At 43.8% G+C, this 25,309-nt stretch overlaps 1 protein-coding gene across 1 annotated transcript in view; it reads right to left on the bottom strand.

The window, feature by feature from the left end:
* The window catches only part of CATSPERB (cation channel sperm associated auxiliary subunit beta), a 74,395-nt gene that overhangs the window by 11,750 nt on the left and 37,336 nt on the right, over nucleotides 1–25,309 (bottom strand). The window contains exons 15-21 of the mRNA XM_045823769.1: nucleotides 22,446–22,600; nucleotides 19,448–19,602; nucleotides 13,764–13,951; nucleotides 11,478–11,810; nucleotides 4,191–4,330; nucleotides 1,766–1,963; nucleotides 843–953 (exon numbers count right to left, since the gene is read on the bottom strand). Of these exons, the coding sequence (XP_045679725.1) occupies nucleotides 843–953; nucleotides 1,766–1,963; nucleotides 4,191–4,330; nucleotides 11,478–11,810; nucleotides 13,764–13,951; nucleotides 19,448–19,602; nucleotides 22,446–22,600 (1,280 nt within the window). The remainder of the gene's footprint in view (nucleotides 1–842; nucleotides 954–1,765; nucleotides 1,964–4,190; nucleotides 4,331–11,477; nucleotides 11,811–13,763; nucleotides 13,952–19,447; nucleotides 19,603–22,445; nucleotides 22,601–25,309) is intronic.

The raw sequence follows: 25,309 nt of genomic DNA on the forward strand, positions 1-25,309 counted from the left end.
CAGTCCATTCATCACCTTCAAAATCTAAATGGGAGCCGGGGGAGGTCAGGGGTAAAGGGTCCACTAGACTTCTTGATTCCAAAACAATATCCATGAATAGCGGCGAAATGAGAAGGACTAAAGTGATAGGAGGAGGAATTGGTAGCAATAGTAGTAGTAATCATCATCATCATCATCATCATCACCACCACCATTGCCACCCCTATGTTCACCAACGTCATCACCACCACCAGCATCATCACCATTACCAGCAGCAGCAGCATCACCCTCATCACCATCACCACCATCACCACCACCACCACCAGCATCACCAACATCACCATCATCATCACCAGCAGCAGCAGCATCACCCTCATCACCATCACCACCATCACCACCACCACCACCAGCATCACCAACATCACCATCATCATCACCAGCAGCAGCAGCATCACCAACATCACCCTCATCACCACCACCAGCAGCAGCATCACCAACATCATCCTCATCACCACCAGCAGCAGCAGCATCACCAACATCACCATCACTACCACCAGCAGCAGCATCACCAACATCACCCTCATCATTAGCAGCAGCAGCATCACCAACATCACCCTCATCATCACCAGCAGCAGCAGCATCAACATCACCCTCATCACCACCACCAGCAGCAGCACCACCAACATCACCCTCATCACCATCACCACCACCACCAGCAGCAGCAGCATCACCAAAAAGGGCAGATGGAGCATTTTACTAAGTGCAGCTTCTCATTTAATCCCTGTAGCTACTTTCAACTGTAATTTTACTCAATGATTTTGAATTCCAATAAGCACTAGTTTATTTGTAGAAAAATGACTCACCTTTGACTTGAGAAATAGATTTCTGGGGATGGGCTTGCTAGGATCTGCGTGGTAAAAATTATCTGTGAGCGGAATGGCAATTCCCATGTTAGATGGAGGCCTGTAGTTTATCTGTGGGTGATTCAACAAAATAGGTAATTCATTATTTACTATGTCTTTGATTTAAATATCGTGACTTTCCAGAAAAGCATTCAAAGCAAATATTTAGTTTTTAGTTCTAGGCATCAAAGTAAATTTCTATTCACCCTATGCTCCCAAACCAATATTTTCTGAAATTTCAACAGCTTCCATCCATGGTCATATAAGTTGGACCTTGTAAATAAGTGAAAACCCTTTTATTACCTAAAATAGTGGCCATAAAGTCAATGCAAATAAAGTTTAAACACCTTATAAAAAGTTCTAGTCATATATTTAGTAAATAATTCTTCAAGTTTTGCTATTTGTTTTTGTTTTGTTTTTTTTTTTGCTACAAGGAAAATTGTAAGTAATAAGTTAGTTAGCAGAGTACCAATTTATATTTAAAAAATAGTCAGATTTGGACAAGGCAAAAATTAAAATAGCTACTATATTGAAACAGGGCCAGTAATGTTAAGTCAGGACAGGTCAACATAAGGACAAGTAACTTTATATATTACAAAAGCCCCAGGTTATAATGCCACCATTTATATACATGAGTGACATGAATGACAATGAAACTAAGTTACCAAAAAATCCTTATTTCAGAAACGTTTTACAGTTTAGAAATAAGTCACCATCACATCCTTGATAACACGAGGACTGAAAAATAACTGGAGTGTTTTGAGCATCTCAGGAAAGAAAGGCTAAGACTGCATGGCTAGCCAATCACACACAAGTAGTATATCTCGGGTACCCTTAAAACAATCTGCTTACATAGCTTTTGTTTGCTCGTTTTCGTTTCTTACCGGCAACGTTTTGATCATATTAAAACCCTGGCTGTCTTTGTGAACCCCACTGAGCCAGTCTTCCAACGGGATGACTTCGCTGGGGATGTGGCGCATGGACTTGAGGTAGCTACAGCTGCTCTTCATGATCGGCACGAACGTTGTGACAAAGCAGTCAGTCGACGCTTCCCCGACGATAAATGCTAGTGAAGTGGTTCCCTGGAAATACCCAAATAAAGGAAGGTGATTTCGAGTCACTGTGATAGGAGGCGCCCCACCCACACAAAATTCCTAGGCTGATAGCTTAACCTCCAGTATCTCAGAAGGTGACTGCGTTCGGAGAGAGGACCTTTTAAAGAGGTATCCGACTTAAAAGGAGGTCAACAGGGTAGGCCCTAGTTTCACATGATGGGTGTCCCTGGAGCAAGAGAAGATCTGAACACAGGCACACACGGAGGGAAGATGATGTGAAGACACAGGAAAGAGGGGAGGAAAGCGGCCCAGAAACCAACCCCACTGACACCTTGATCTTGAACTTCTAGCCTCCGGGACTGTGAGAAAATAAATTTCTCTTGTTTAAGCTTCCCAGTCTGTCGTATTTTGTAATGGCAGCCTGAGGTAAATAACACAGTAACCAACTGAAGAATATAGAAAAAGGACAGAGATAGAAAAAGAACATTAATAGAAAACAGAGGGATGAGTTTGACATAAAGATCTGTTTGAGAGTAAACCACGATAGAAGACACATTCTTTTCCAGGAAGAAACACATTCCCATCTCACTGGGTATGGGCAACATTGGGAAATGAGCAAGAATCAGGAAGGACTTATTCAGTAAACAGCACAGTCACATCCAACCCACACAAATAGGGCTTCCCCCACTCGCTGATGAGCACCCAGATGTTTGCATTCAAGATATGAATAAAATAACTTCTATTGGCACACATTTTGAAAAGAAGGTATTCACTTAGCAATCACTGTATATCACAAAGATCTGTCTTTAGCAGGAATTTGTGCACAATAAATGTATTTCAACCTGGAACAATATTAACTATTTAACAACACTTGATAAATTCTGTTTGAAAATTTAAAGTATTTTGGGAATTTTAAGAATGCAGCAATGCTGATAACTCTAGTGGTACAGCAAACTCTGGTAGTGGAAGTTTTACTCCCATTCCCATATTCTATAGCCATTAAAAGATGTATTTTTAATGAATTTTTGCCAAAACACATTGAACCAGAATCCAAGTAGGGTTGTACTTGTAAAGGAAATTTTGGGGTGGAGGGGCAACGCAAGTTAAATAAGAAACTAGGAAGCAAAGAGAAAAAGCTAGAAGGTTGGACACTCTAGAACATAACTGACCCAATTTCTACAATTCAATGGCAGGAGAATAAAATGGAATAGTACCTTTCATCTAAAAGAGACTTAAAAGATAAAATAATCACATACTGTATGAATCTTGTTTGGATCCCAATTCAAACAAACCACCTATAAAACATTTTGAGAAAAGTGGGGAAATTTGATTATAGGCTGAGTTTTACAGGACCTATTGGTTTTAAACTGAAAATTTAGTTTAACAAGTTTTCAGGATGACAGTGGTGTTGTGACTGAGTGAGGGAAAACACACACGTTTTTAGAGATGCAGACTGAAGCACAAGGGAGTGAAATGACAGAATGTTTGCTATTCGCTTTAAAATGTCAGAATATATTGAGGGCGGGCTGTGAACCAAAGCATTGCAGGTTCGATTCCCAGTCAGGGCACATACCTGGGTTGCAGGCCACAGCACCCAGCAACCGCACATTGATGTTTCTCTCTCTCTCTTTCTCCCTCCCTTCCCTCTCTAAAAAAATAAATAAAATCTTTAAAAAATGTCATAATATAAACAAGTTAAACAGGGATGGTAAAACAAAAATAAAATCTTGACTATTGTTTAATACAAGTGTAATAAAGATATGGAAATTCTACTTTTGTCTTTATATTAAAGTCTTTATGATAAAAAAACTTTATGTAGAAAAGATTTTATTGACTATGAAGGGTGGACACATATAGTGAAGTGGAAAGAGCAAATATTTTAAAGTGTATATACAATGTTCTCCCTGTTTTGGGAGGAAAAATAGAAAAATACTGTAAGTTCTCAGTGACTAAGCATTTTCTATGCTTCAGATGCCCTACTTGAATTATCACATTTAATTCTTAAAACAACCTTATGAGGTAAGCATTATTATTATCATCTCTATTTTATAGAAAGGAAACGAACCACAGTAAAGTGACTGTCCCAGGTCCACACTGAAAGCACTTGAGATGAGATCTAACTCAGTCTGTCTTTAACAGAGATCACCCTTTAACCTCTAACCCCAACCTTGACCCTAAAGGCTTTTACTTAGCTTATATTGTAACTTTTCTATAGTTAGTAGATTTTTTTTTCAGTAATTAAAGAAAATCTTACTTGCAGCATATATTGGCTGGCTACGGAAATTTTCATCAAGTAATTATTAGCATCATCAAAAGAGCCTTCAACTTTAACTTCCAACACGGCTGGGTTTCCAACAATTATTTTCACTAGTGGTAGTCCAATTATTTGAGTACCTACAGAAACAAGGCTAACGGTTAATACTGAATCATAAAAATTCTAAACCATTTAATAATGATTGGCTAATCAGGATTCTAGAACATCTACAGAATCTATTATATGTGTAATGCCTGTGAATATAGTTAGGAATTTGCATTTAGTGAACTTTAATAGTTATTAGAAAAGTTTAACTTTGCAATATTTTCTCTAAATTTCTCACAGAAATGTTGCTCCACTCCGCCCCTTACTTCCACAGCCAGGTTCTCAAGTGCTTATAAAGGTCATTTGATTGGTACTGATCACACTGAGTTGGGTAACTCCGGAAAGAAACTGAAGGGTAGGCTCAATTAAAGGGTTGTCAGTCCATTGTTACTGAGAGAATACTTGTAGGCAATTAACACAATATGTCACCAGGGCAATTCCTGCCTGCAGGTCACCTGTGTGCAATCTTTCCACGCTGAGAAACTTAAAGGAAAAAGAGTTTTGAAACACTGTGTGGTCTAACAGCTATCTTTACTAATGGAAAATCAGGAATGGAAGTAATAAGTGATTTGCCTGAAGTCACATCTGAAGTTTCCCTTAAATCAAGATCGTCTGGCCAGCACTTCCTAAACTATAACTGGGGATTTTGTTAAAAGGCACATTCTGATTTAGCAGGTCCAAAGAAGGGTCTGTTATTTCACATTCCACCCCCTAGCTTTATTGAGGTAAATTGACCATCAAATTGTGTATTTTTAAAGTGTATAATGTGATGATTTGTGATATGTATACATTGTGAAATGATTACCACAATTATGTTAACACATGCACCACCTGACATACAGTGATCTTAAAATCTACTTTCTCAGCAAATTTCAAATACATAATACAGTATGGTTAACTACAGTCACCATGCTGTACACAACATCCCCAGAAGTTTCTCCTTTTATAACCAGAAATCTGTACCCTTTGATCAACATCTGCCTGTTTTTCCCCACCCTCCAGCCCCTAGCAACCAGCATCTACTCTCTATTTCCATGCGTTAGACTTCTGTGTTTTTTTTTCACATTCCACATATGAGTGATAACCATGCAGTATTTGTCTTTCCCTGTCCGCCTTATTCCACTTAGCGTAGTGTCCTCCTGGTTTACCCATGTTGTTGCAAACGGCAGGATTTCCTTCTTTTTTTATTGCTGGACTATATTCCATTGTGCACATGTACTACATCTTCTTTGTCCGCTCCTCTGTCAATGTCCACGTGCCGTTTCTGTGTCTCGGCTACTGTGAGTAATGCTGTAATGCCCATGGGAGTGCAGATGTCTCATCGAGATACTGATTTCTGCTCCTTCAGATACATACCCAGCAGAGAGATGACTGGATCATCTGCTGGGCCTACTTCTAAGTTTTTGAGGATCTTCCATAGTGTTTTCCATAGTGGCTGAACCAACTCACATCCCTGCTATCAGTGCACGAGGGTTCCCTTTTCTCCACACTGTCCCCAGCTTTTGCTCTCTCTTGTCTTTTTGATAAACGCCACCTGACAGCTGTGAGGCGCTATCTCATCGTGGTTTTCATTTGCATTTCTCTGATGGTGAGATGTGTTGAACACCTTTTCAGGTACTATTGGCCATTTGTGGCTTCTTTGGGAAAATGTCTATTCAGGTCCTTGGCTGTTTTTAATTGAATTTTTGAGGCTTTTTTCCTCCCCTTGCTATTTGGTTGTATGAATTCCTTGCATCTTTTAGCTATTAACTCCTTATCAGATACATGGGTTGCAAATATTTTCTCCCACTGCCTGATCATTGTGCTGATTGGTATTTATTTGTTTTTGTTGCTGTTGCGCAGAAGCGTTTTGGTTTGCCTTAGTCCCACTTGTTTACTTTTGCTCTTGTCGTCTGTCCTTCGGGTGCCATTTCCATAAACAAACAAAAAATCATTGCCAAGACCAACATCCAGGAACGTTTCCCTTATGTTTTCTACTAAGAACGTCATGCTTTTCAAGTCTTGCAATTAGCCTTTAATCCATTTTTGAGTGAATTTTTGTGAACGATGTAAGATAAGGGTCCGGTTTCACTCAAGTGCTTACCCGGTTTAACCAGCTCTTCAGAAAGAGACTATCCTTCCCCTGCTGTGTGTTCTTGGCTCCCGAGTCAAAGAGCAGCGGACCAGCCCTGGCTGCGTGGTTTAGTCAGTTGGCGCATCATCCTGTACACCAGAGGATCCCTAGTCCGGGCGCATTCCTGGGCTGCAGGTTGGACCCCCGGTCAGGGTGCGTATGCGGGAGGTAACCAATCCACGTTTCTCTCTTACATCGATGTCTCTTCTCTCTTCCTCACTGTCTCTCTCTCAAATCAATTTCTAAAAAGTCCTTGAGTGAGGCTAAAAAGAAACGATTAGCTGACTAGCTATGCCTGAGTTTATTTCTGGGCTCTATTCTGCTCCATTGGTCTGTCTGTCTGTATGTCAGTATGTTTTGATTCACACAGCTTTGGAAGATAGGTCGTTTAAATCAGGAGGTATGATGCCTCTAGCTTTGTTCTTTCTCAAGACTGCTTTGGCTTTTCAGGGCCTTTAATGTGATACATCACGTCAACAAAATAAAAATTACCTATCGTCTCAATGGACACAGAAAAAGCATTTGACAAAATCCAACATCTATTCGTGACAAAAACTCTCAACAGGTTAGGTAGAGAAGGAATGTGCATCAGCATAATAAAGGCGATATAAGACAAGTCCATAGCTAACGTCATACATGTCAGTGTACTGATCATGTATCCAGCATACTGAAAGCTTAAAGCTTTGCCTCTAAGACAGGGAACAAGACACGGATGCCCACTCTTGCTGCTTCTGTCCAACATAGAACAGGAAATTCTGCCCAGAGCAATCAGGCAAGGAAAAGAAATAAAAGGCCTCCTAATGAGAAAGGAAGAAGTAAAATTGCCTCTGATTGCAGATGACAGGATCTTATATACAGGAAACCCTAACGTCTTCACCAAAAACCTGTTAGAACAAAAAAGGTCAGTAACATTGCAGGATACAAAGTCAAAATACAAGATTAGTTGCATTCCTATACACTGACAATGAACTATCTGAAAGAGAAATTAAGAAAGCAATCCTGTTTATAATAACATCAAACAGAATAAAATACCTAGGAATAAGTTTAAACAGGGAGAGAAAGGGCCTGTACACTGAAAACCATAAAACACCAGTGAAAGACACTGAAGAAGACACAATAAGTGTGACGGTATCCCACTGTGACCTTGTGACTTAGTACAGAAAATATGTGTTTGGTCCTCTGTCCCATTTCAGGCACAGAGCTCGAAAACCCTTGGGATTTCCTAAGTAGTGAGAGTGACAATGCTGTCTTTTGTTATGTTAATAAAGTGGCTGTCCGATCACACTCTGGGATGGGAGCCACTTGCCAGGTTGGAATTTTCAGTCCCCACCCCCACCCCACGCCCAGGATGGATCAAACCAATGGCCAAAGATTTATTTAGTTATGCTTATGGAATCAAGCCTCCATAAACTGTATATTAAGATAAAGCTGTGTTTTGAAATCAGTGAAGAAAGAATATACTACTCAATAAGTGATGTTGGAACAACTAGCTAACCACCTATGATACACCAAACAAGTCTAGATAAATTAAGGGGTTAAATGGAAAGTTAAAATCATAAAATGAAAACTCTAAAATTACTTGAAGGAAATATGGGCAATCAGTATTATAACCAATGAGAAGGAATTCTAAGAGTTTCAGAAAGAAGTTTTTCAGGATATTAATATATAATATGAGGAAAATCAAAATAGATGTCTTCCATTGTTTTTCAAAGCTGACAGTTTTCATTTATATGAATTGTATTGGTTCTGTTTTTCAAATAACCCTCTTTTAAAAATAGCGTTTTTTTCCTTTTATTATGTCTTTTTAAAAATCTGTCTAAGAGTTTCAGGTATGCTTAGTTTTAACATCTTTCTAATTTTTCTATCATCTTAAGTTCTTGGAGGTTACAATTTTCTATTTCCGGTGCCTGCCGATTATCCCTCCTGTCAGGCTATTTCCTTGCTTAGTTTCCAAATTGTTTTCCTCAATTCATTTTAATTAAGATTGATTTTTTTTTCCCATGGAAGTCCATGTTACCTGGATTAGAAAAATATTCCACAAAGAGTTTTGTGCTAGCTGTCATTGGTTCTCTGGGGTTATAATTATTTCTCACCTCAAGAGTCCTGTATCTTGTGGGTAGTCTTTGGTATTGCTCAGCCCTGGAGTTTGGGTTTTTTATAGGAGATCCTTTTTCCCCACTTTGAGTGCCATGGAAGTGATCATCTCCCCAGCTCCTTTTGTGGGTTGGTGGTTTGTAGAGTTTTCCTACACTGCTCCCCCCCCTTTATGGTTTAACTCAGTTCCAAAATCCTAACCCAAAGTAGGATGGCCCAAAGCCACATCGCCTCCCAAGGCATGGGCATTAAAATCCTTCCCCCTGCCTGTATAACCCGTATCTCAGCCTCACATCCTTCAGGAAACCACACATGAGTGAATTTGTTGGCTTTGAGTTCTCTCTTCATTCCTGCTGACAGATTTTTCTTCTCTTTCCCTCCCTTTCTCGATCTTTCCCTCCTTTCTTTCTAGTTCAGTTAATTACTACATCAAAATTTGTTTCCAGGATGCCATTTTTTCATCATTGTGAATGTTTCGTTATTACTTTTGTAACAAATAAATGCCTGAAAGAATGGGGGAAAGTACAGAATTTTATTGAAAAGCCATTGTCTGGCTTTAAATAAACATTTGAGACTTCTGGCCAAGATGGAGGCATAGGTAGACATACTGTGCCTCCTCACACAGCCAAAAGAAGGACAACAACAAATTTCAAAACAAAAAACAACCAGAACTGCCAGAAAATCGAATTCTATGGAAGTCTGACAACCAAGGAGTTAAAGAAGAAATATCCATCCAGACCGGTAGGAGGGGTGGTGATGGGCAACTGGGCAGAGAGGGCTTGCAGAAAGGCTGAGGCTGGAGGACCCAGTGAGGCAGCGGATTGAGGACTGGGTGGTCCCACATTCGTGTGCAGATAAATCAGGAGGAACAACTAAGGAGCGAGACAGACCATGCAACGCAGGGTCCCAGCTCAGGGAAATAAAGACTCAAACCTCTAATTGGAAACACCTCTTGGGGGTTGAGGCGACAGATGGAGAAACTCCCAGCCCCACAGGAGAGTTATTGGAGAGACCCACAGGGTCCTAGAACATGCATAAACCCACCCACCTGGGAATCAGCACCAGAAAGGCCTAATTTGCTTGTGGGAAATGGGAGAAGTGACTGAAACCCGGAAGAGAGCTGAGCAAGTGACACTGCTTCCTCTCGGACCCCTTCCCCACAAACAGCACCACATAGGTTGCCCTGCACTGGTGAACACCTAAGGCTCTGCCTCTTACTACATAACAGGTGGGCTGAGACCAAAAAAATGGCACAAATGAAAGAACAGATGAGAACTCCAGAAAAAATACAATTAAGCGATGAAGACATAGCCAACCTATCAGATGCACACTTCAAAACACTGGTGATCGGGATGCTCACAGAATTGGTTGAATAGGGTCTCAAATTAGATGAAAAAAGGAAGGCTATGCTGAGTGAAATAAAGGAAAATGTACAGGGAACCAACAGTGACGGGAAGGAAACTGAGACTCAGATTAAGGTTGTGGACCAGAAGGAAGAAAGAAACATTCAACCAGAACAGAATGAAAAAACAAGAACTCAGAAAAATGAGGAGAGGCTTAGGAACCTCCAGGACATCTTTACATGTTCCAACATCCAAATCCTAGGGGTACCAGAAGGAGAAGAGCAAGAAATTAAAAACATATTTGAACAAATAATAAAAAAGAACTTCCCAAATCTGACAAAGGAACAGACTTCCAGGAAGTCCAGGAAGCTCAGAGAGGCCCAAAGAAGTTGGACCCAAGGAGGAACACACCAAGGCACATCATAATTACATTAGCCAAGATAAGGAGAGAATCTTAAAAGCAACAAGAAGAAAGGAGAGAGTTACCTAGAAAGAAGTTCCCCTAAGACTGTCAGCTGATTTCTCAAAAGAAATCTTGCAGGCAAGAAGGGGCTGGAAAGAAGTATTCCAAGTCATGAAAGGCAAGCACCTACACCCAAGATTACTCTATCCAGCAAAGCTTTCATTTAGAATGGAAGGGAAAATCAAGTGCTTCTCAGATAAGGTCAAATTAAAGGAGTTCATCATCACCAAGCCCTTATTATATGAAATGTTAAAGGGACTTAGCTAAGAAAAAGAAGATCAAAAATATGAACAGTAAAATGACAACAAACTCACAACCATTAACAACTGAACCTAAAAACCAAAACTAAGAAAACAACTAGAACAGGAAGAGAATCACAGAAATGGAGATCACATGGAGGTTTGTCAGCAGGGGAGTGGGAGGGGAAGAGAGGGAGAAAAGGTACAGAAAATAAGTAGCATAAATGGTAGGTAGAAACTAGACAGGGGGAGGCTAAGAATAGTATAGGAAATGTAGAGGCCAAAGAACTTATATGTATGACCCATGGACATGAACTGAGGGGGGGAATGTGGGTGGGAGAGAGTGTGCAGGGCAGAGGGGAATAAAGGCGAGGGGAATGGGACAACTGTCATGGAAAAATCAATAAAATATATTTAAAAAGAAGTGCAATTGGTTGGTACAGAATAGACTGGGGGATGTACAGTACAGTATAGGAAATGGAGTAGCCAAAGAATTTATATGCAGGATCCATGGACATGACCTAAGAAGGGGGAATGCTGGAGGGAATGGGTGGTACTCAGTGGAGGGGGGCAAAGGGGGAAAATTTGGACAACTGTAATAGCATAATTAATAAAATATATTAAAAAGCAAAAAAAAAAACCCACTTGAAATAACTCTAATAATCCAAACCTTATTTTCCTCACTTGTAAAATGAGGATTATAGTCTATCTAGCCCTTTAGGGTTGTTATAAACATTAAATTAAAACATGTATGAAAAATCTTTGACTACAGAGCCTTGCACATAGTGAGTGCTCAATAATTAGAAGCTAATACTTTATAAGTAGAATGCCAGCCACTATGGAAACCAAAGACATGTCAAAGAGTGCATTTCACATTTACGGTAAGCAAAAACATCTCCTTTTGATGTTTCCCAATAAAAATAAACTTACCTTTTCCATGAGGTATGACCTTCACTTGTAAATCGTAAGATTTCCCCAGATCGATGTATTTCAGGACATTGAGGGATAGTGAATCATCATGTTGCTGAAACCAATAATTACATGGTTTTGCATGTATTTCCCATGCCCGTCCATTCTTTTGCCCAAAGTCGTACAGGAACCAGGAGTCTTTTACGAAAGTCATATCGGTGGGTACTAGTCTAGGCATGGTTGCCTTAGCCATTGCGTTCTGATCATCCACGATGCGTATGATAAGGAAGCTGCTGTAGCCAGGAATCACCACCGTCTTCTCTACATCCGAATCTTGAAATGAGGAGGCCACACCTGGAGCTAAAATGGGAATGATTCAATACAAAATCAAACAGCCAACGTTCTCCAAGCAGACTGGTGGACTTCATCCATGAACACACTATTGGAGTTTTTAAGCTACGGTCTTAACCACAAAATACATTTGCCAGACTTCAGGTTATATATCAAATTCATTTACAGAAAGCGTGTCATGAATACGTCAAGTAAAGACCTGTACTTCAGCCTTTCCTATGAAATGGATTCTATAAAACTATTAGCAGAAAAAAAACCATGTAGGGTGAACTTATTATAAGAAATTTCTAATTTCTTTACTATGAAACTGCCAAGAGCCTTAATCGCCTGGAATCTTTACCATGATTCTTCAAGAGAAGGGCAAAGTAGCCAGTGATTCCCCAGTACCTAAAGTCTGCCTACACCATAGAAGGCGCTCCAAAAGTATTTGCTGAAGGCATGAATGATGGGTTGTCTAAGGAGAGCACGAAGATTTAGGAGAAAAGAGGCCCTAGGGCAGGACCATGAGGAAGCCCATCGGAGAAGGAATGGAAAAACTCCACCAGGCAGACAAAGAAGAAGTGAATGGAGAAAAGCCATCAGAGAACATGAGAGAAGTCAAAAGAAGGCTGTCTCAAGGCGAGGAGGGTGGATATCATTAGCAAACATTTCTTTTTTTTTATTACCCAATGTTTTTGATGGGTCATAGAACATAACAACACTTGCCTCATTCTGAAAAAAACAAATAGAAGTAGTTGGGAGAGAACCTCATAACTCCCTTTGTTACGCACCCATGCTTCAATTTCTCCTGTTTTAGATACATCAACAAAATCCTTTCCTACCTGCTCCCGAGAGGGCCACGTAAGTTTGTTCTCCCCTCCCTTTCTAGTGAAATTCCCAGAGTTGCCTGTTTCAGGGTCTTCACCTCCTCTCCTAAATTTCTGAATTTAATCCGATTAGACTTCGGGCTGTACTACTCCACCCAGCAGCAGCTTTTGTCCAAGTTACCAACAACTTTCACAGCCGCACTGGCCAGTTTCCTTTCCTCACCTTCCCTGACCTGCTGGTGAATCTAAACATCTTCCCTCAGTTCTCCTCTGAGCAGAACTCCCAGCCTCCTTCCCAAGGCTTCCCCGTCTCCCGGACCACTGACTGGTAGGCTGCCAGGAGCGGGACCTCAGGCCTTTCCCTTTCTACACCTACAGCCATGTGCCACATGACCTCAGCTGGTCTCACAGTACTGATTGTCCCGTATGTGCTGACTGCTTGGATTTCTCTCTCCAGTCCACAAGTTTTTACTGAACGCCAGACTCGTCTTTCCCACTACGCACCTTGTTTCTCCACTTGGATGAGTAACGGCATCTTAAATGGAATGGGATCCCTCACCTGAGCATTGTAATAGCCTCCCAATTTCTCTGCTTTCCTTCTTGCCCTTTCTGTCTCACTGGCCCAGTCCGTTCTCAACACGGCAGCCAATGTGACCTTGTTAAACATAAGTCCGGTCATGTCACTTTCTGCTCAAACCCTCTAGCGACTTCCTATTCACTCAGAATAAAACCCCTATTCTTACAATAAACTATACTAAGTTTTGAGATATATACCTATCATAGAATCCTTTGAAATAGTCATATCCTACAGAATAGTGATTCAAAATTATTGTATGATGCAGGGCGAAGAGTGCATGGACTTTCTATTGCCTGTGATTTCCCCTGAATATTGTTTAATACAAAAATAACATCCTAGGGATGCATAACAGGTACTACTATTGATATAATATCAATGAAGTTATAGCTAGGTTATATTGTATCAGAAATACAAAATTCCTCCAGAAACCTACATAGATGAATACATCTGTAGCTTGCCAACTGGACTAAATTTTAAAATCCACTGTTGTATACATGAGCATGAACAACCTTCTCAAAAGAGAATTCTTCATTTTTATTGGCTACAAGAGCTACGGGATATCATCACACTTACTTTGTGGTTGAAGAGTAAGTTTGAAGAAACCTTGGTCCAGAGTGATGGAAAGGGTACTGGCCAAACAGGGGCTTTGAGTCGCATCTTCTATTCCAAAAGGTTCTATTACTTCTGCAATAACCGCAGACAAAAATTCTGTCGATTTGCGATTTTGCAATATCTCTCTTATGTAAGCCTTTCCACTATGCCTAAACAAACCAACACACATGAAGGAATTGGGACAAAACTGTGGCTTAAATGAGCAACTTTATGAACAGACAAGTTACAAACAAAATGTACCACACACATGGCTAACGGACATTTGATTAGTAGTTCTTCAACCTCATTAGTTAATTCATAAAAAGATGCCAGTTATAGCAATGGGATAGAATTGTCCACCTATGAAATGAACAGAGATTTTTAAAGGACAGGGTTCAGGAATGGCTGAAGCACTGAGTAGAGAAGGGCATTCATCCGCTCCTGATGAGGGTTATTAACTGGCACAAACGTCCCAGAAAGCAATGTGATATCGCTCAATAAAAGCTAGAGCATTATGTTTCCCGTCTGATCCTGTAAGTCTACGGATAAGGCTCTGTCCTAAGGAAGTAACTTGAAACACGGGGCTGTGGGGGGGGAAGGGCCTCTCTGCAGACATGTGTCCGTCCCAGCATTATGATCCAAGTCAGAAATAAGAATTGCCAACAATAGGAAAATGAAGTAGATATTCATGCATGATCGACTTAGCCAAAACTGCAACTATTAAAATGGCATTGACAGAGGGTTTTTGATTCCATGGAGGAAATGGTCATATTACAACGTCTACGTGAAAAAAAAACGAGGTGGAGAAGCAAAGCCAGCTCAGCCCCAGGGTAGAGAAACATTGCAGCTGGGGGAAGGGCAGGATAACAACGCGCTAGCCCTGAAGGGGGCAGGATGCTGTCCGGACCCTGAACTTCTGAGAGAGCAAAGTAGCATCATTGTCCTGCGAGGAGAAGAGCAAGAAACGCCCAGCGAAGATCTAGTTGCAGACGTGAGGCAGAATTGGGCTACAAGGGGTTATCTCTTTTTTTAAAAATTTCTATTCAGACCTCTGTATCAGCTTTCATGGAGTAGTACATATGCACCCAATTCCATTTTAGAAGTTTCCAAATTATTTTCATAGAAAACAAAGTTTGAAAACGGCATTTCAATACAGCATGGTATTCTACCACAACTGAAACTTTTTTCTTCCTCTTTACAGGACTCCACAAAATCTAAAAGTGAACCATGATGTAGACTTACTTCATGTGAAGACTTTTATGTTATCTCTGAAAATGAAAAAGTTGGCTTTTTAAAGCCCATTGTACTGCTTTATACTATTTTGACAACTTGGGTACTGCAACACAGGTTATTTTGAGGGAAATTTGTGATTTTTTTCCATGTAAAAATCTGCACAAATTAGTCATTTCCATTAACAGTTTCATTTTTTTTTCATTAATGAACCTGATACGCTGAATCTCACCTTTAAATGCAAGAACAAAGGCCAAGAAAAACCAGGAGGGGGCGCTATTAACGTGTTATATCGTTAGAAAAATGCAGTGTGACATAATGGCAGACAAATACCAGCAATGAAATAGAAGAGGGATGAGAAACAGACCACTTCATGTATGGACCTATGATATACCACAGGCTAACCCTGCAGATCAGTGGGGATCCACAGGGCAATTGATTACCTACCAATATAGAGAGAAATACATCATATTCTCACTTCACACTACATACATCAATTCCAGATGAATTAAAAACTGAAAAATAAATAGCAAAAGTTTGAAACTACTACCAGACACCATGGGAGAATAGTTAAATATGTTGTTGTGCATTCACAGGAGTGAATCATAGATGCACATATCAATATCGAGTAATTTGTGAAATATACGAAAAATTTAAGAGCATGACCCATGAAAAAAGGCAAATCACAGGAGAAGGTCAACAAAGCTAAATACTTCATTGAGCAAAGCTAAATACATTTTGATATGTATGTGTGTGTTGAAGCTACAAAGAAAAAAATGTTTTCAATGCTCACACAAAACTCCAGACAGTGCTTGTTTCCAGGGGGACTGGAGTGGCGGTGGGGATGGGGAAAGGCGGGAGGGAGAAGGAAATCTTCCCAGAACGACCCCGAAGGGCAAAGGGACCCAGGAGAGCCCCAGGCTCCCTGCCGGAGGTGTGGTGGCGATGCAGCAGTGTAGTCATGCCAGTTCCAAGAGTGACTTTGTCCTCTTCAAAGGATTCTGGGGGTCTCCATCAGGAGGAGCTCTCGCCCCCTTTTTTCTCCTCCCTTCCTTCGCCAAAGTAGAAGGGCTAGAAACCTAAGCTGTGCCGGAGGAGGGCATGAACCAGAAAACAGTAAGAATGAGAGACCCGCCACCTCCCCACACTCCGGGCTTCCCGGTTTGGGTCAGGTTCCACATAGAGTTTGGGAAGCAAATTTAAATTGGTTAAGAGCGTCAAGTTTTTTAAAACCCTAGACAGAGATGCAGTCATGCGATTATCACTTTTTCAAGTCAAGGAAGTATTTATTTACTTTCTGGGAGAAAAGTTACGGTTCTCGCCTGATACTTCATCTGGAGGTAGAAAGGAAGTCAGTCCACAGAGAGGGTTTTAGAAGACGCAGGAGGAAGGAAAACGAAGTTGGTTTCTCCGGCGTGTTGAGTAGGGGAGTTACACATCGGTCGGCCCAGGTATTCACTTCCTTCGAAGCCTTCTGGGGCTTCCTCCTCTCTTAGACTAACATCCAAATTCCGTGCTGGGGCTCCGAGGGCCCCGCCTGGCCCTGCTCCACTCTCCCGAATGACGTTCCCCCTTTGTGGATGACACCGAGGTCCCCCCAGTTGGTTTTTGTTGTTGGATTTCACAAACACATACCCAGCTCCTTTCGGCCGGGGGGGGGCCTGTAACACGCTGTGCTCTAGGGTCTGGGAGCTTCCCCCACCCCCACTGCTCGTTCTTCCACCTCGTTATGAGCACCCCTGTCCGGGCAGCCTTCCCAGAGCCTCCAGCAGGGCCCAACCCCCAGGAAAATGCTCTTTCTGGGCTCCATGCTCTTCTGTTGGAGACTTTTTTTTTTTACCTTTCCCCGTCTAGTTGATTCCTACCAATGATGCTTCTTCTTCCCTGTACCCTTTCCCTCCTATTCCTCCCTTCCCCCTCCCCATGGAAACCCTCCGTGTGATGTTCATTTCTCTGGTTCTGTTCCCGTTCTAGTTGTTTGCTTAGTATTTGTTTTCGTTGTTTTTCTTTATTTTTTTAGGTTCAGTTGTTGATAGTTGAGTCTGTTGTCATTTTACTGTTCATATTTTTTATCTTTCTTTTCTTAGATAAGTCTCTTTAACATTTCATGTATAATAATGGCTTGGTGATGATGAACTCCTTTAATTTGACCTTATCTGAGAAGCACTTGATCTTCCCTTCCATTCTAAATGAAAGCTTTGCTGGATAGAGTATTCTTGGATGTAGGTCCTTGCCTTTCATGACTTCAGATATTTCTTTCAACCCCTTCTTTCCTGCAAGATTTCTTTTGGGAAATCAGCTAATAGCGTTATGGGCACTCCTTTGTAGGTAACTGTGTCCTTCCCTGCTTTTAAGATTCTCTCCTCTTTAATTTTGGATAATTTAATGATGATGTGCCTTGGTGTGTTTCTCTTTGGGTCCAACTTCTTTGGGACTCTCTGGGCTTCCTGGACTTCCTGGAAGTCTGTTTCCTTTGCCAGATTGGGGAAGTTTTCTTTCATTATTTGTTCATGTAAGTTTTCAATTTCTTGCTGTTGTTCTCCTCCTTCTGGCACCCCTATGATTCGGATGTTGGAATGTTTCAAGTTGTCTGAGAGGTTCAAAAGTCTCTCTCCATTTTTTTGAATTCTTATTTCTTCATTGTGTTCCAGTTGGATGTTATTTCTTCCTTTTGTTCCAAATTGTCAATTTGAGTCCTGGTTTCCTTTCTGTCACTGTTGGTTCCCTGAATATTTTGCTTTATTTCACTTTGGGTATCTTTCACTTGCTCTTTCATTTTTCAACCAGGCTCAATTAGTTCTGTGAGCATTTTGATTACCAGGGCTTAAAATTCTCCATCAGAGAGGCTGGCTATCTCCTCATCATTTAGCTCTCTTTCTGAAGTTTTGCTCTGTTCTTTCATTTTGGCCCTATTTCTTTGTTCAGGCTGCTGTTAAGTTGTAAGGGGGCAGGGCCTTAAGTATTTACCCGGGTGGGGTAACCCTCCATGCTGCACTGCGGGGCACCTGCTGCAGTCCACAGCCAGCTCTGAGTCTCAGTTTCCCCTCAAGTCAGCCCTGCCCGTGCAGCCTGCCGCCTCCCCGCAGCCAGCCCCGCTGTTGTAGACTTATGTCAACTGTAATGACCTTCTTGCCTACTTCCTGTACAAGTTCAAGGGATATCTTCCTCACGGCTCTATCACAGCACCAACACAGTGCCTTCACGCATGAGTGCTCAATAATTATTCACAAAAGAGGTGAATGAATGACTCACTGTGCTTTACCCCCCAACTATCTGGCTCTCTGCCTTTGGCCTAGTGCTGACCTCATCACTTCGGGCTCCTGGGTCCTTCAGGGCCCGGCTGACGTGCTGCTCGCCCTGGTTCTTCCATCGTGGCTCTTTCATTTCCTGCCTTGGAACTGCCTGCCCCCTAGTTTCTCTGCCAGCAAAGTGACTCCATCTGATCACAGAATGTGCTGGCCAGGTTTTCTAATATTCTGATCCTTAAGGGAATTTTCGTAGATCAGGTTATAAGAAACCCACATGAACATTGAGATCATATGAGCACGTTAACTTTTTAAAAAGTGATTCTACGTTCTCTGCAAGGACCTACCTACAGTATAAACATGAATGAACTGACCTGGAATGCCACACAGACAAAAGCCACTGAAAACAAAGGAGTTCTAGAGATTGTGGGTACTTTTCTGAGAGACAAAAAGTTCTACAAGCCTCGTGGAAAAAACTACCACCAGGGTTTGTTCCCTTATGCCCGATCCCAATCTTCATCCCCTCCTCCGAGGGGGCGGCTGCACGGGGCGTGAGGTGCTGGCTACGGTATGTCTGTGTGCTGGCAAACCAGTGCGTGTGTGGAATAAACAGATTTCCACCTGGTGGAAGAGCACCCACCACATTTGGGACAGGGTGAGTTTCTGGTAATCTGAAATTGTTCCTTTTCTGGTTGTTAGTTTTGGGGGGTTATAGAATTCATGATACTCTTCAAAGACAGTATTTAGGCCTTAGAGAGAACTTTAAAGGTCACTGGCTCTTGCCAGCATCTTAGAAGTAAGTGCGCCTGAGATTCCTGAGTACCTGCTCATGCAGCATTTCATGCAAGATGGCCTTTGCCACATTAGCTGCATTTGTTTTTAGGAGGTACGAGAACCTTGTGCATGAGCAGTATCCAGCATGGCCTTGAACCGTTTACACTCAGGGTGGCAAACGCACATTTCGATAGCTTGGCCTCATGGTGCTGAGGCAACTGGCTCCCAGTATCTGAAATTATGGTATCATGCAAGGTACCTTGGAATCTACAGATATATTTGGCCTTGTGAGGTGTCATAGAAAAAAAAAAAAAAGACTCACTCTATTTGACCAAGTAAATTAGTCAACCAAGTAGGCCCAAAATTGAGAATCCAGAAACCAGTGTGCAATCTAAATAAATGTGACACAGTAGCTACCTGGAGTGTATCACTTTTCCAGAGTGAATGTTGCTGAATTTCTTGGTATATATAGTCTCCCGCGGCTCATTCGGGGGCACGTAGGCATAGAAGATCATTTCGTTTGTGGAGATGTACTGTGGGGCCAGGGCAGTCTCGAAGCCCATATCAGGAGCCTAGAGTGGGGAAAAAATACTGCATTTAAACTATCTTATACTTCGATTATGACAAAGTGTACATTACAGATCTGTTTCCAGTCCTTACCCATTGGAATACTATTTCAGCACGTGCTGTTTGAATATGCATGTGTGTGTGCAAGGAACACGTCTGAGGAGTAAGGTTTCCTGTCAGCTTCCTGTGCCCTGCCCTGACCCGCGTAGCTCTGCTGCTTTGGCATTGTTCTGCCGGGGCACATGCCCAGGTTGCTGGTTCGGTCCCTGGTCAGACCACATACCAGTGGCGACCAATCGATGTTTCTCTCTCACATCGACGTTTCTCTCCCTCTCTTTTTCCTTCCCTTCCCCTCTAAAAATAAATTTAAAATCTACAACAACAAAAAAGGAAAGAAAGAAAAAGAAGAAGGGTTCCTGTGCAGCTCGTAGAAGGCTGGAGCCGGCGGGTGGATGGAGACTGGGGCGTTCCCTGCTGTGTGCCTGGGGTGAGTGGGGAGGGGCAGACTTTCACCTCGGTTCTCAGAGTTTCATTTCGGACGGGGCTAGGCAGTGCCGCTCTTCCCTTGCAGGCTGCTGCCCCCGGTCCCATGCCGGTGTCTGAGTGCCCAACCCGGGGGGCACTCAGGTGCCCACGGCAGGTGCCGTTGTCACGTCCGCCGGTTCACGAGCCTTTCCCTCGCGGTCAGCGTGGGCACCCTTGGCCCAGCTCTCTGGCCCAGAGGGCCTTCTATTGGACACACCCCTCCCCATCCCAGTCCTGTCGCCCTGGGAACTTCTAGGGGGTGAGAGGAGAGGTGGAGACCGGCCCCCAGGAGGCTGCCGCAGCCGACCTTGTTCCCAGACGTGAGGAGTGGCACCCAGCACGGGCTGGGTGGGGGCCCAGCCATCAGAGACTACCTCGGCTTCCCGCTTTCTGTTACGCCTTTCGCGACTTAAATTTGGGAACCCGCTGGGAAGGGGAGAGAGTGGGAAACAGATGCCAGGGGAATCCGTGTGGGACTGAACAGGTGGCTTATGGACTCTGGAAAGGCGGAACGGGCCTTAGAATTCCGTACGACATTCTAGCCCGGGAGTGCCAAGAATGTCCCACAAAAAGTGTGTGCAGGCCGGTGAAAGGCGGCGCGGCGACGGCTAGAAAGCTCGGGCCCTGGCCCCAGCAGCCTGGATCCACGCCCAGTTCTGATCGCTGACCAGTGGGAGACATAACGGGGTAACCGGTGTAGTCCAGCTGCGCCTCCCCTCCTCCTCAGTAAAACAAGGGTCCACTGGCGTCACTAACGTTAGGAGCTCACAGCAGTGCCTGGCATGCAACAAGGCCGAGCAAACAAGTGATTGTTTTTGGCCCAGGTGGGACACCTGCCGAGTTTGTTTGCAGGGAGGGAGGTGACAGCATTGAGGGTGAGTTCCTTGAACTCATCCTGAGTACAGAAACCTCTCTTGGCGTTTGGTTTTTAGGCTGTAAACTTCCACAGAAGAGAAGTAGGACATTTTCATACGACCTGGGAAGGCAGTGGAGGAAACTGCTGGTTTGGTTCGTTCCACCCCCGTTCACGTCATCTGAGCGGTGTCAACGCACAGCAGGGACGCCCCCCCCCCCAAGACTGCCAGATGCGCGGGGGTCACAGCAGCACTCACTGTCACTCCCTCCCAACACCTTGGACAGGAAACTAAAACACCATCCTTTTTTTTCCGCTATAAGTTTTTATTTTTCAGTCACAGTTGACATACAGTATTATATTAGTTTCTAGTGTACAACCCAGTGATTAGACAATATAATTTGCAAAGTGGTCGTCCCGATAAATCCAGGACCCGCCTGACACTGTACAGAGTTATCACAATACTGTGGACTGTGTTCCCTGTGCCGTCCTTCACATCCCCAGGACTGCTGCGTGACCCCCAGTCTGCACTTCTTCACCCCTTGACCTTTTCACCCAGCCCCCAGCCCCCAGCCCCTCTCCCATCCTGCAACCGTCAAAATGTTCTCTGTGTCTGTGAGTCTGTTTCTGTTCCGCTTGTTTGTTTATTTTGTTTTGAGATTCCACCTAGAAGTGAAACCGCAAAGCATCCGTCTTCCTCCCTCTGACTTATTTCCCTCGGTACCCCACCCTCTGGGCCCATCCCCAGTGATGCAGATTGACACGCCCTCTTTTCAACTGCCCTCTGGGCCTGGAGATTTGAAACGCTCTACCACAGGCAGAGTCCTCCTTTAGTATCTCCTCCCTTTGGGCAGCTTTTATCAAACCCCAGTCGGAACATCTGTTTGGTGCTTCTCCCTTGTGTTGATGAGAGCTCGTGTTCACGGCCGTGTGCCCCGTGGTGCGGCCTTAGGCACACGGACCTTCGTGAGTGGCACACTGAACACGGAGATGGTTAGAACAATCTGTATGTGGTTTCAGCCGTGAAAGAGACAACAAACCCTCCCTGTGTTCGCACCAGAGAAGGAAGAAAGGAGGGGGCAGGGCTACTGTAAACAAGGGCAGACCAACAGGAGAACAGAACTGGTGTTTGCTCAAGGTCAGTCTTGAGAGGCAGAGAGTCCACCCCGTGGTGAACCTGGGTGGGCAGTGACGGATTTAGCTTAGACTGTTTGGCGGCGTTCTGCGGTGAAGATATTTGCGTGAAGGTACCCAGGGCGGAGTTAAATCTGTACGACCCTGAATGGGACCGGCAAGATTTGGGAGATGTTCTCTGGAACATGAAGCTTTTTCCTTTAGTTACACAGAGCAAAGTGCAGTCCTAAGAGTTTGTCCCAAAGACTATACTTTCCCATTTTCCCGTTCCGTGTATAGAATGTGGCATTTCCCTTTAACGCAAGGCAAACTGCTGACACGGATTCCATCACTGACCTGGCCAAAAATAAGCTGAGAATTTCCAAGGGCAGCGTGTGGCCCACCGGCTACAAAATGATCTGGAGTCAGTTTATGTATGAATCCCATGTGGTCATAGTACAGCGTGAAAATGTTGTCAGTAATAGATCCAATGTCACTGTATGTTTCTAGTCCTGTTAGGAAAGAAACAGAAGGCTCTTGGTATCGATCTCATACAACTAGAGAACTGTTAATAGCACACTTGGTAAAAACTCCTCATTTAAAGTAAGGGGTGGGCGTAGAGCCCCGGGACCCTGGAATTAGTAAAGTACACGCTCGTCTTTGCTAAGGCCCTAGGAAGTCATTCCCAGGCTCTGTGCCATGACAGAACCAACGTGCTGAAGTAGGTGAAGGACAGACGGAGTGAGCAGGTGTTAAAAACGGCTAGAAGAGGTCAGCTCCTCCAGGTGTGGAGTCTCTTCCTAATACCAGGCTGTCAGATTCCTAAATGGGCAGGAGGCAATGAGAAAATAACCCTCTAGAAGGCAAAGGGAATTCTTTTCGAGACCCCTGGAGCATAAACCGTATTAGACGTTGTTCCAAATCTGGTACCCTGGGTTCCTCCCCTGCCCTGGGACGACGCATTGAGAGGCCCTGGGAGGAGCCTGGTAGGACCTCAGCGTCCCCTTAACCAGACACAGATCCAGGGGAGGCGAGAGCCACCTGTGTAGAAGGACGGAGCCGGAGCGAAAGCTCAGGTCTCAGGATGGACCAGGCTGATTTCCACAGCCCGCCCCCAGCCCTTGTAAGCTGGACTGGGCTCTCTCCTGAGAGGTCCGCCCTCGGGTCCTGGACCCCTGAACACTGGAGGGCCCCAGTTCTCAGAGCTTCTCTCTCTTCTCTCGCTGCTTCTGCAGGGCTCATCCAGGCTCAGGGTTTAAAATCCATTTTTAGGAGGGTGGGTCCCAAATGTAAACCTCCCATCTGGTTCTCTTCTATGAATTCCCAAACCTGCATCTAACCGCTCAGGGACAGCCCCAGATCCCCGGCAGGCAGGCATCCCATGCTGGATTCCCCCCAAACCGAGCTCCTAACCCTCATCCAAACCTGATGCACCCCAGGGCCCCTCATTTCCATGGTCAGCATTGCCCCTGCTGCTCAGTCTGGAAACCTCGGGCTTGTCTTTGATCCCTCTCACACCCTGCATCCAATCCATCAGCCAACCCTGTCAACTTCAGCCTCGAAGTATCCGTGGAACCCAGCCATGTCTCACCTCTTTCAGCACTGTCACCCGTACAGGCCAACGCGACATAAAAAAGGAAGCGGTATACTACGAGGGATTGGCCCAGGCGACTGGGGAGGCTGAGAAGTCCCATGGCCTGCCATCGCAAGCTGGAGAGCCACAGGTCTGAGCACCGGGGGAGCCTGAGAAGTGTGGGGTGGGGGGCACTAAGGCAAGTCCTTCTTCAAGGGCAGGAGACCAACGCCCCACCCAGGTCAAGCCGACAGGCAGAAAGCAAAGGGGGTGAATTCCTCTATCCTCCGCCTTTTGGTCCTACTCAGGCCCCCAAAGGCCTAGATGATGCCCACCCCCATCCCGCAGGCTCTGTGTTCTCCCGAGTCCACCCATGCGAATGCTCCTGTCCTCCGGAAACCCCCTCTCAGACACACCCAGAAGTCTTGTTTGAGCTGGGAACGTCTTGGCCCGGTCAAGTTGACACATAAAATTAACCATGAAAATTGCTAAGGTTCAATATGCCATATGCCATCTATAAACGTAAGTTATACTTTTCCCCCCGCATGTTAATGTCTTGTATTTTGTAATCGATGTCTTACAGTCACTGTCCAGAAGGTGGGGCTCACGCCATGGCGGTCAAGTGCCTGCACGTGCCTTAGCGCCTTTACATTGTCAATTTCAGTTTCCAGAATCACCAGCATAATGCACGTGGCTGCTTAAGATGCCTTAAAAAATATTACATTGTAATTTGACATTCAGATCAGTTACTGTGGGTGCAGCACAAGGGGAAAACAAAGCAAGGCCTATATTTACCAATAAAGCAAAATGGGACCAGGAGAAAATACCACAATTCTATGTTTTCTTGTACAACCACCACCCAGTCCTTTACAGGACCTATGAAAGGTGGAAACTCATGAGTGGATGGAATTGTATTATGTCTTACTACGGAGACGACATGCAAAATCGCCTGATCCCACACCCAGCAACGCAACTCCAGGTGGTGGAGATAATGTACAGTTACCTGTGCATCTCCCAGCATCACCGCTAAAACTCTGCGGCAAAGCTTAACTGGCAGAGTTTTTCATTCTCTGTGTTAACAAGGTGCATCTCACAGTGAATGAGCCTCAGGTGTGACAAACTAATGTTTACAACACTCTTGTGTTGGCTTTGCACATGAGTGACCAGTCGACGTGGCCCCAGGGTCTCAGGTAACACTGTTTTTCCCTGAAGGTCCTTTAGGTAAATATGTGCTTGTCGTCGTTGCGGCAGAAAAACCCAAGGCTGGCTTGATCGTTTGTTTTTTTTTTAAGATTTTATTTATTTTTAGAGAGGGAAGGGAGGGAGAAAGAGAGGGAGAGAGAAACATCAATGTGCGGTTGCTGGGGGTCATGACCTGCAACCCAGGCATGTGCCCTGACTGGGAATCGAACCTGTGACACTTTGGTTCGCAGCCGGCGCTCAATCCACTGAGCTACGCCAGCCAGGGCTTTGTTGCGTGCTTTTAACTTTGACTTACATGTTTGATTTTAAATCACTCAGAAGTGTTTTGGCTTTTAGTTTTAAAAAAGCAATTTTTATGATCAGTTTTGGTTTTCTTTACTTCTATTTCCAATATTTATTCACGTTTTGTGCAGATAAAACAGAAACACAGAGCCGCCTCCTCCAT

Source organism: Phyllostomus hastatus, unplaced genomic scaffold, assembly GCF_019186645.2.
Source record: "Phyllostomus hastatus isolate PE091 unplaced genomic scaffold, TTU_PhHast_1.1 phas_scaffold_501, whole genome shotgun sequence".
Lineage (NCBI taxonomy): Eukaryota > Metazoa > Chordata > Mammalia > Chiroptera > Phyllostomidae > Phyllostomus > Phyllostomus hastatus.